Source organism: Vanessa atalanta, chromosome 13, assembly GCF_905147765.1.
Source record: "Vanessa atalanta chromosome 13, ilVanAtal1.2, whole genome shotgun sequence".
Lineage (NCBI taxonomy): Eukaryota > Metazoa > Arthropoda > Insecta > Lepidoptera > Nymphalidae > Vanessa > Vanessa atalanta.
Window position 1 is genome coordinate 11,286,609 of NC_061883.1, and position 12,691 is coordinate 11,299,299.

Sequence of the window (12,691 nt, forward strand, 5' to 3'; positions counted from 1 at the left end):
AAACTAAATTTATTAAACATAACGAAAATTATTATTATTCCATTTATCTCGTAAAACAGAGCGTAACACGTAAACAAGAAATAGTAATGTTTGTTAACATAATTTAAAGGAATGTAAATTACTATTACTATTTACTAAAATGCAACATAAGTCGGTATATATACATATATATGTATACCTTGGTAAAGAACACACGGATTTCAAACAGTAATTAAAAAAAAACTAAAGATTTAAGAAAAAATATTTAATGTCATGTAAGTTCAGTCCAATCCATTCATTTTCATGTTCAGAGATAAATAAATATGCTTACTATAAATAATTCTTACGTCGATACATAAAATGAAGGACATCAAATAATGTTTTTAGCACATCTTTGAAACGTGACTATGTTTTTAGACGCCTACCACGATCCGTATTAGACCACGCAACATCAAACATTAAAAATATAATTTTGAACATAACTAAATTTAAATAAAACACGCCGGTATCGTTGGACATTAAATAAAAATGGGGGAATGACCAGCTGAATTTAAAAAATTAAAAGCGGATAACCATCTACAGCTGATTCCGCATCGATTGAACATAGTCTTATTTAGAAACGTGCAGTAGATATCATGTGAACGACACGCAAAGAAAAATTAATCATTGTATATATATATAATTATAAACTAGCTGCACTGTGTGGTTTCTCTCGCGTTTATCGTTCCTGCGCCCCCTCGTGAGTCGTAAGAATTGGGCTATTAAATGCAAACTACTCGCAGAGATTAAGGGGATGAAAACAAAACCTCTTGAGCTTTATTATAATTTTATTTTGAGTAGAACAACCATAGATACAATAGATACAATATTACATCAAAAAATAAATTACATTATTAATTGGAAAATGTTCTACTATTTACAGATAGTCTCACCATGCACTATCACATTACACAATCATCATTACCATCATTACTTAGTATAAAACAAAGTCGCTTACCGCTGTCTGTCCCTATGTATGTTTAGATCTTTAAAATTACACAACGGATTTTGATACGGTTTCTTTTAATATATAAATTGTTACAAGAGGAAGGTTTATATGTATAATACGTGCAAAATATAGTAGAGAAACACTGATAATTTTAGAGGTTTCCAAAGTAATGTCGTAAATAAACATATTTTTTGCGCTTACATTGCAAATGCTGGCTCAACCCTACGCGATAGATCAAAATAATGTACAGTATTGTACACTTAAAAAGTTCTTCTAAAAAGTCCGCAATGGTACATCTCTATCTCTTAGAAATAACCTTAGGGATAAAATGTTTTATTTTCGAAGAGATTTTAAGCGATACATTTTTCGATTTATGATAGTTAGCTTTGGGTCGGACTTGCTGTTCCACTGGAATATAAAAGAAAAAGAACAGAGTGTTCCCTTGTGTTCGCGTATACAATTGTGTACTTTATTAATATATCCTGCGCAGTTGGTTAGTTTCCATCAATAAAGGCCGTTGTAGGAGAAGTCGGCCAGGATCACATAAACATAATATTATATTATTTGTGAGCCAAAAATAAACTTACAATATAAATGTTAATAAGTATCTTTAGTAGTCTGCCTAATTATATCGCTTTTAGTACGGCTTCAAGCAATTTCCCAAAGAATTATTTACATTTATATGTACCTACCGACATATATCTATCAACAATGTCATATATATATTTTATTTTAATTTTTTTATGGCATTGGTTGGCGGTCGAGCATATGGGCCACCTGATCATAAGTGGTCACCACCGCCCATAGACAAAGGCGCTGTAAGAAGTATTAACCATTCCTTACATCACCTATGCACCACCAACCTTGGGAACTAAGATGCTATGTTCCTTGTGCCTGTGATTACACTCATGGCTCACTAACCCTTCTAACCGGAACACAGCCATACAGAGTACTGTTATTTGGCGGTAGAATATCTGATGAGTGGGTGGTTCCTACCCAGGCGGGCTTGCACAAAGCCCTACCACCAAGTAAATACACATGTATATAAAACGGATATTGTATATAATAATGTTCTATTAGACGCTTCAAATTGATGGAATGATTACGTTAATGTAAATGGAGAAAAAATATTGCCTAGGTTAATTGTATGTTAATAGCAAGGATAGTTTTTCACGGGAATATAAACATAATCATACAAATTACGTAATCATAAAAAAAACTACAAGTAATTGGAAATTAGATTCTACGTAGATATGAACGAGATTTTGCTATTACATATAAAATGTATAATACTCGTTTTGCGTCATACGACCATTAAACCGAAGCTCATCAGCATTGATTCTCAATTAGGTTCTGTTTGACAAACATCGGTGTCGGTTTCACTGAAGAGAATTTCAAATAAAAAACTATATTTTCACACAATAATTCATATAATATATCTCATAAATATTTACATAATATAACTCATTAAAAAACTGTTCAAAAAGTCATTTGTCCGTAAATTCCTCCCACTGCTGGGCAAAGGAAAATAAATATGAAGTAAAATACGGTTTGTAGTTTATTCCAGATCGCTGCCTCACTGCGGTTTTATACAGTTTTAGATAAATGTCTCATTGGCATGTCGGTATTGTCGGTAAGTATCAACAATGTCTACATTGTCGGTAAGTAGTCTTCGGAGTTCTTGCCGATCATAGAGTTCGTCGGACGCGGTGACTTTTATATTATAACTAAAGCAGAAGCTAAGTTCGCTCACACGGTCTTCACCGTGTTAGGGCACAGCTTCTTTTCGGGCAATAGGCTGGGATGGCCTCGTCTTCCATTTGTAAGATTGCTATGCCTCGAAGGAATAGGTTGTGTAGAGTGCGGAACCTGCTCGGCATTGGAATCAAATGCAGCGCAGGAATTTTTAAGCGATAAATATCCCATATACACGGCTTCCTGCCGAGGTAGGAATAAAAAAAGTACTACGAGATGAAATGGGTAGGTACATCTCGGCTCTTACAACTAAGTATTTTATGCAAAATATTCGATAAGACGATTAACTGAATATTTTATTAATTTCGAGGCCAATTCAGTGCAGGTAATTATTGACGAATCAAAAGTACTCGCAATTTGAATAAAAATAATTAGATTTGAATTTGAAAATGTCGCTCTTATCGCGCATTACTAAGGAATGTATGATAGATGGATTACAATTACACTCGGCGTTGACTGCGCTTATCCTCGGTGTTGACAATGCAAAATAATATTACCAATGTCGATATAGTGTGCTTAGTATTTTTCAGTTACTTTCTCATTAAGGCAAATTCAGGGATGACACAGCCGCTATCCACAAGATATTTGTTTTGCATAGGAGGGCTAATCGCGAAATATATCTAGAAGCTGAGCAGCTATTTTACAACAATATCGCACAAATAATTTTCTTTTTCTTTATATTTTGGCAAAACTTTCGTCTAGACATTAATTTTTCAATGAGATATCAATATGCGGCATATTTCGGTATATAATTCACATTTAATTCATTAGGTACGTCAAATTAATTTATAAAAAAAAGTTTAATAATTATTTTTCCAATTCGGTTCAGGCAACATTGTAAGTTTATTACGTACGACAATTAAAAAAAAATAAAAAAAATATATCTATTGGGTTAGGTCAATGTCCTCTAAAAAGAAAGTGATATCGAAAGTCATTCATTAATATTGGTTCGAATCACAATACGAATATAGATTGTCTTTGGAAATATGTGGATCGAAAAATTTATAACCATTCATTTATTTTTAATTTCACTGAAACTTTGTAGCTCATTGAGATAATCAGGCGCACCTTAAGGAATTAATAATATTAAAAATAATTAATCTACTTTAAAATATATGAATATAAGTATGGTGTGCAGTAAATAGCGTCTTTGAAATAAATAAATGCAAAATATCAGAAGTCCGGAGTCAGAGGTTCCTCGTACTTCACTTCGTAGAGAATATATATTCACCGTAGCTTCCTAAAGTAAACTGACTATGCCGTCGCCCATTGCAAAACTCGTTATTTCATGTCACTACTATTTAAAATCCAAGAACATTCTGAAATATATAGAAACATAATGAACTTAACAATAAATAATATGACCTTCCGCAAGTTCAATGTATAATGCAAAATAACGGAACAAACGAAACCCGACTTTACGTTAAATGTAATAAAAGGTCTATTTCAGTATGTATTTCTAACGGTCATTGAACTTTCCCAGACAACTTATTGAACATTTGAGTTATATTCTATATATTTCTTGATTTTGATCGAACATTAAAAACTATTTATGCATATTTAAAAAATACCTGCAATAAAAAAAAATACTGCGGTCGTAATTCGGTCGCGGGTTATATAAATGTTAAATTGGTAATGTTTAAAGCAATAACGAAATGTAAAATATTCGAAGTTGAGTTCAAGATCCGTTTATACCCAGGATTAAAATTATCGAATCCACACCAACTTACATCTCTTTGTTAATGTTCATTAGTCATCATGTGCAAGTACAGTCGATTTTATGCCGCTTAGATTATAAAAAGTTCAGGTAAGTAACAGACAAAACAATTCTGAAATAATACTTATCATAAAAATTTAATTTATTGAACATACCTTAGATAACGTGATCTGAAAAATATCACTATCTTTACGAACGGGTCTTAAGCCTTATCTTGCCGTAAATAAAATAATCTTCGGTACATGTGGTATTGTAATGCTATTTTCAATTGTATTCTTTGTTTTTATATTTAGTACTAGGTTATGGCATACAGCATGCATTGTATTGAGTCTTTTTTTTTAATAATCGTCCATCAAGACTCATCTATTGTGAAATTATGGTATTATGTTCAAAGCGTTAGCGCACTCCTGCTCATAATCACTACAAATTTCAACTCAATCAGATGAACGATGGTGAACGCATGGAATGCGAATAAAATAGGCTTTGATTGAAGCTGACGAATATTCTTCCGCCTGTATTTAAGAACGAACGCTTTATTAAGCATAGATATATTGCATATTGTATTGTGTGATTTTGAAAGAAATTCAATATCACTTGGTGGTAGGGCTATGTGCAAGCCCGTCTGGGTAGGTACCACCCACTCATCAGATATTCTACCTCCAAATAACAGTACACTGTATTGTTGTGTTCCGGTTAGAAGGGTGAGTGAGCCAGTGTAATTACAGGCACAAGGGACATAACATCTTAGTTCCCCAGGTTGGTGGCTCATAGGTGATGCAAGGAATGGTTAATATTTCTTACAGCGCCTTTGTCTATGGGCGGTGGTGACCACTTACCATCAGGTGGCCCATATGCTCGTCCGCCAACCAATGCCATAAAAAAAGGCGATGCTTGATAGCACTAATATTGATACCAATCACCACAGAATGTTTGAGGTAATGCGGTTGCAGTAGCACAACCTACAAGTACATATATATTGTGAGCAAATTAAATTATATGTAATGGGGATAAACTTTTCGCTCTTTGCTGATCTCGAGGAAGTTCCAAACACAATAGACGATGAGTGTCGAATAAACGTGCATAACATAATCTTACAAACAAAAGTGGCGTTACAAATAAAACTACCTCCTTCGTCTTCGGGCAATCGTCTTCTAATATCTCGTGAAAACTGAATGAAACGGTATACGTATACGACATCGTAGTCCGAAAAAGAACAATTATTTGTAATTTATATCGCAGCATGCGCAGGTTACGACAGCAATCTGAGAGAATTTTATAAGTCTATAAGAACCATGCCAGGAAAAAAAGAAAACCGTTAAAAGACAAAGACTGAAAATTCTTTGAAACATCAAAGGTAACTGAATCGTTTGCACTACGTCGAACTACTTTTGCGAAAAAACCAGTCTTGTTGCTCTTAGAACCTCGCGTTGAGCAGATTAAATACTACGTATAATATAAGAACAAACATCAGAATGGCAAAACCGTATCTGGATGTCAAGACATCCGCTAATTGATGCGCCAACCATCATCTAAAAATACATGCAGACAAGAAGGTATTTTTTTGGTCTTTTCGTCGTGTACAAAGTGTTAATCCACAACATATTCGTAACGAATAGTAATTCGTATCTACGTTCGTCCGTAAAAACGTATGTGTGAAAATAGAAATTAACTTTATATTAACAATTATATTAAATATATTTGTAACAATATTGAGACCATAAAAGCATATAAACAATTATATTAACAAGCTACATTTACATCACTAAAAGTAAAAATAACTAGCCCTTGCGCACCGTAAAGATATGAAATCGACTATTTATCTGATTTTAAATACAAAAATAGATATTGACGAATAACAACGATGTAATTACGATAACGTACGGAGTACTCGTATATTATGTTATTAATAACTATTCATAAGAAAAGTTACGATATTTATTTATCTAAAAAATATACTATTTTCTGTCTGTCTAGGATAGATAAGTGTATAATTTGCTCTTTATAACTTATTCATGTATTATTCAATTAACATTTTATTAATAATAAAACAAAGTGTAAAGAATATTTAGAAATTGATTTTGTTTTTTTTTTCAGACTATTTTTGATATACACAATCCGATCAAAAACACCTACCAGTTTCTTTATTGACAAAATAACACATACAAAGCTAGTCTATACAATCTACATACATAGGTAGTATATGTGAGATGTTTTAAAGAGTTTTTTTATTCATGTATTCATTGACTTGATGGCAGGGCTTTGTGCAAGCCCACCTGGATAGGTACTATTCACTTATCAGATTTTCTACCGCCAAACATTAGTACTCAGAATTGTTGTGTTCCGGTTTGAAGGATGAATGAGCCAGTGCAACTACAGGCACAAGGTACATAACATCATAGTTCCACGGGTTGGTGTTGCATTGGATATGTAAGGAATGCTTAATATTGCTGACTGCTCCATTGTCTGTGGACGGTAGTGGTGTATTTGGTTTTGATTTTAAGTACGGATACAACTAAGAGACATTGTCCTGTATATTTAAAATAATACACATACATAAATACATATACAGCGAAAAATACATCCGACCTTTATAAAAGTGTCTGGACTCTGAAATTTGGTACATCATTTAAAATAACAGATCAAAAATCAAAATAAACCTACTTTATTAAGGTACAAGTACTTTTGAGTCGTATTTTCCATAATTAAATTAAGTGAAACTACCAACGCACTAAGCGAAGTACAACGCTTCTAAGTATATAGGAAGTTACTCAGTTATCTTTTGTACTCAGTTATCTTCGAAGGTGAGAATTTATATCACGCTCCTAGTAATGCAATCATATAATTCGTATTTCCAGGAGATTATTATCAAAAAGTTTCACCCGCAACGGTCAATTACATTGATTAGCGATCAATTAAACAATGACTGCTATAAAAGTAAAGATATAGATTACAAATAATATCTTATTTTAAGTCAAATCTATTAAAGTTGTTTTTGAAATTTAAATATTTAAATTATTGATAAATTTGGTCTCGTGAATAGGGATTGTTTTTCTTCCATTGTCCTAAATAAAAATGGGTTAAGATATTGCAATTTTAAAATAAAAACCAATTAGAGTTTAGATAAATGTTATTATAAAATAACTTATAGAAAGACCACTCGCTTACCAAATCAATTTGTACTTTTAAATTCCATATCAAAAATAATCAAATAATACTTTGAAACCTTTTGTATTTCACACAGACACGGCGTCATTTCAGTTTAATAATTCGTTTAGATTATCCAAAGCCCTCCTTTGTTTATAAATAAAGGAAAATTTTTATCATGCAACAAACGCATGATATAAAAAATGATTTATAATTGATATATTTAATCCAATTAATGCATCAAGTGAACGTGTCTTCTTGCAAATCAATGCTAATCTTGGAACTCACTAAATCTTAATTATTTTTTTTTTATCAAATATTTAAGTTGTTAATTTTTTATCACATATAATTTGTAAAATCGAACAGTTAAGTATATTGTATAGTTTCAAGTTGTAAAAAAATAAAGAGTCTAATTTACAAAACAAAGAAAATACGACTCAAAACTCTGTAATAAAAATCAATTACACTTTACACTCCAGTGAGCAAAGGAAAACAATTTAATAGTACACTATATAAAAAAGACCGAAATCAATTTTTAATCAATTGTTGCCGATGAATAGCTCAGTCATCAATTTTGTCTACCTATTAAATTTGAGTTTTGTATTTTATTTATTTCAGAAGAACTTGTATTTTAGAGTGAATGCCAAACGAAAAAAGGTTTGTTACTGAAAAAAAAATGTTATTGCTAGATAATCGGTTCAACAGATTCAGATTTTATCTATTACAAACAAACAAATCTTTATTCATAATATTATTATGTACGACTCGGTCCGCGCCGTCCGCGCTAAAATACTTTTTATTGTTATACTCGTAATAAAACATCCCTCCTTATAATAGTAGTAGTAGTTGTTTTCAATAATTCTTATACTTGAATAGCATTTAAAATTAGTTTCTGAGATTTCGTGATTAATCACGACTGGTATTTCGCTTGTATATAAAGATGTTTAATTAATAAATGTGTCGGAATAAAATATCTTTATAAGACATGCTATTCGTAATATTTATAGTTAAAATTAATAAATAATCCCTATACAAAATTAATGAAACTTGGAAAAGTTCCAAGTCTTACTAAACTATTCTATAAATATTTTATGATCTGTGGTGGCGAATATGAAGGCCTTAAAAACATTTTCTGTTCGCATTCTACATACAATGACGTATCGTAATCTTCATCTTGTGTGTTATAATTTTACTTAAATTATTTACTAGTTAGGATATGTATTTAAATTAACAAAAGTTAAAGTAATATAGTTTCAAGCATTCTTAGTTCCGTTACAATAATATATTATGTTTCTCTGTAACATTATATATTATTGTCATTACCAATTAGCACGCATCGACTTCTCACGGATACAAAATAAGGTTTTATCTAGAGGTTATAGATGTTATTTATTTATACTTATTATTTTTTTTTGATTAATTCGATATATACAAACAATGTGATCCGTATCGCACTATAAGATCAGCATTAGGTACGCATTTTTTACGCGTTCTTTGAAACATATTATAATAAAATACTGATTAATTATAAGTAATTAGGTAGGGGTCATTCACCTGAAAAACTTGTTTGATTTTTTTAGCGGATTTTATGTTTCGTGCATTTATAGTTTGCAATATTATTTTAACTTAGGTCAGATTTTCTGGAGGTCCTGAGGCAACAAAGGAGCGGAGGCCGTTGATTATTTTACAATTTAATCTGAACAATATCAGTCGGTCGTGTTATTCAATATATAATTACCTAATAGAGAGCCAGCCAGTAATATTATTTCATAATATTACCATGACTTGTTTCCGTATCTGTAACTTTTAAAACTGTTATTAATAAACGTCAAAAATATCGCGTACTTGCATTATAGTATTACATATTTATGCATATATTACATTAAAAATTGTAAATTCGTCTGAATGAACTCTCTTGTAGAGGCCCGGGGACTGTTGCCCTCCCCTAAATCCGGCCCTATTCTGTTCTGTTCTACCTTTTTCACGTCTTTACTAATTAATTGTTTTTTATTGGTAAGATAATAAGGATTATCTTATTAAATATGCATCATAAAATTGTGATCATTCTATGTCATACGAAGATCTTGTCGAAATCTAAAAAGTACAAATAAACTAAACGATCTATTGCATAAGTCCAGATAAATTGTTTCTAAAATCAGCTTTCTATATACCTTGCCGCTCGCTTTGTGAAGTAACGTCGATAAATTTTAAAGTAGTAGACTAAATATAAAATTCAATAACAAACAAAGAAATATTCGGCGAACTTTTTTATAGTAAGCGAATATTGAAGTTACTCATGTATTCGGCCAGTAAATATTTTTATGCGTCTTCTGGACTTATGACGCATCGCGACGAAATAAGAATAATTTTTAGAACTCTGTACAATATATGAACCTACTGGCATTTAGCTTTTTAAACGCAATTTACTGATAAGGCAACATAATATAACAGTTTTTATTACGAATTGTTTCATTTTTATATTATTTGGTATAGCGATGATCGCATCGCTGTGATTTATTTATTGTTAAAATACACTATCATAAATTATTCACAAAAAATTATAATATAATCCATTACCGCATTACCGCAGGAAAATTTACACGCGGTTTACATTTAAAAGCGGTTTTCAAAGAAAATGTAAAAAATAGACGGAAATAATTCATTAAAAGATTGAATGTCTGTGAACTGTGGACGCGACACCATCCTTCCAAAATCATAGACATTTGTTACATTGTTTTGAAAAACAAACAAACAATGCTAACGATAAAAATGTTATTGGCCTTTACAACAATCTTGTGCATCGTCCAATATGTGTAGACATAAATCGCAATATACTAGAGCGCATAAGTCTACGAAATATGAGATTCATGTTACTAATTATTACACTTCTCTGTCATTATATTTATGTGTAAGTATATTCGGATAACACACGCAACTGGCTTGTACTTGTTCTCGTTCCTGGTACTAAGAGTAAGTACATACATTATAATTTCTAGAAAAAATCTTTCATATATTTGCGATTGAGAAGTAATTTTTATTTGTAAATTTATTTTACAATTAAACATTGAGGATCAGTTTATATATTGTGCAAATATAGCCGTCTTCTGCAACACAAATATCTTATTGATATCGTCTATATTACCAAAGAGCAAAATACCATAGGTCTTTATGGTGTGTAAGTAACTAAAACTTAACTTAACAACTTTTTATCAAATTATATAATTAAGTTACAAAAACTTACGTATTACTCTATATGTAAGAGGCCTGGGAATTTGCTTCTCGAATTTGGTAGTTTTTAATGGGGCTTTGTGTAACCCTTCTGAGTAGGTACCATTTACTCATCACATGATGATGTCGTCTAGACCAATTTCGCTCACAGTGGCCAATGTCAAGGGTGACTAGCCAATTACGCAGGACATATTATAGTGCATTTGTGTGTGGGCAAATACAGGTGCCCTCTTACCTCAGTCTCATAATACGATGAGACGGTATATCCGACACGACGAAAAGAGTTCAGGCGCAGTATCAGCGTTACGTGCTTTCAGAGGCACAGGAGTGTACATACTTCCAACATTCATACTTTATGCTGTTCTGAGAATATTTCTATTAAAAAACACAATTCCTTTTTAACGGCCCGACTTGGAGTTCGAACCGAGGACCACGGGATCTGCTACTTTATATCTAGCTATTATACCAACGAGAAAAATTCAAATACTCCAAACATCACATACTCATCACTTACTAACGCCAAAAAGCAGTACTTTGTATTGTTGCCTTCTTATTCCAAATATGAATTACAATTACAAGGTACATACAATTTAGGTTCCAAGGTCGGTGGTGCATATTATGCGAGGTCAATTATCAAAATTCTTATATATTTTTATATACGTATTTAAATTTGAAGCGCTTCAATTGACACTTTTTTTAGCATTAGCAGCCTGTAATTTTCCCACCGCTGCTCTCCCTTTGAGGAGAAGGTTTGGAGCATATTCCACCACGCTGCTCCAATGCGGGTTGGCGAAATACACATGTGGCAGAATTTCGTTGAAATTAGACACATGCAGATTTCCTCACGATGTTTTCCTTCACCGCCGAGCACGAGATGAATTATAAACACAAATTAAGCACATGAAAATTCAGTGGTGCCTGCCTGGGCTTGAACCCGAATCATCGGTTAAGATGCACGCGTTCTAACCACTGACTCAATTCACAATTATATGCCTAAAAAAAGTATAAAAATGTTGTTTTGCGATAAATAGACACTGTGAAACTATCATTAATTTAATTATTAAGTAATAATATCGATAGATACGGCTGTATCACGGCGTTTCAAGATCCGTTTCAGCCTCTGAAAAAAACGTCGTATTCACAAACAATTAATGGCATGGTAAGCCAGTATCAACTATCAGTTTGGCGCGTAATTGTGTAGCGAGTGCACGCGTCTTCATTTTTCTCTACAACGTTTAATTACGTCTACATTATTTATATTAGTATAATTAGTAACATATAAATAAATACGAACTATTGTTTAATAGCGAAACTATATGTTTTGCTTGTGTGACAAGTGATAAAAGATCCTAATAATAAATATACGCGTAATATTTAAAAATATGATTTAAAAGAATGTGTCGTTGGTGTTTAAAATAAAGGATAATTAATGTTATAATGAAGAGTGTTCGTAAGAAATAACTGTGTGAATTGTGAAAAATTAAATAAATTTTTGTTTCAAGAAAAACATTTGAAATGTTTTCTAACAGAAAATGTCAAATTTTAATGGCATGCCTCATTTTATTTGGTGAGTGTTATTATTAATTGCGTCTCATAGACTCACATAGGTAATATTTAAAAAAGGTAAGTATATAGTACGTTTCGTGCATAATATATAAAAAAAAAAAACTATTTTCAACGATTTTAATTTTATTGTCCATTCCGTTTAAAATGAATAATAGGAATATTGCTACCAGCAAGAATGCCATACAATAGCACCATTTCCTCGTTGAATCTCAATTCAGATTTCCTAGACGAACAATAATACTACGTCTTAAAATGCCTCTACAGGCGTCAGGAGAAGTGACACTTGTAGTTTTGCAGTAGTGTCCCGTTTTAAT

General features: G+C 31.8%; 1 protein-coding gene across 1 annotated transcript in view; it reads left to right on the forward strand.

Annotated features, from left to right (window-relative positions):
- Positions 1 to 12,011: 12,011 nt before the first annotated feature.
- The window catches only part of LOC125068424 (lutropin-choriogonadotropic hormone receptor-like), a 48,343-nt gene continuing 47,663 nt past the window's right edge, over positions 12,012 to 12,691 (forward strand). The window contains exon 1 of the mRNA XM_047677537.1: positions 12,012 to 12,378. Within this exon, the coding sequence (XP_047533493.1) occupies positions 12,327 to 12,378 (52 nt within the window). The 5' untranslated portion in view covers positions 12,012 to 12,326. The remainder of the gene's footprint in view (positions 12,379 to 12,691) is intronic.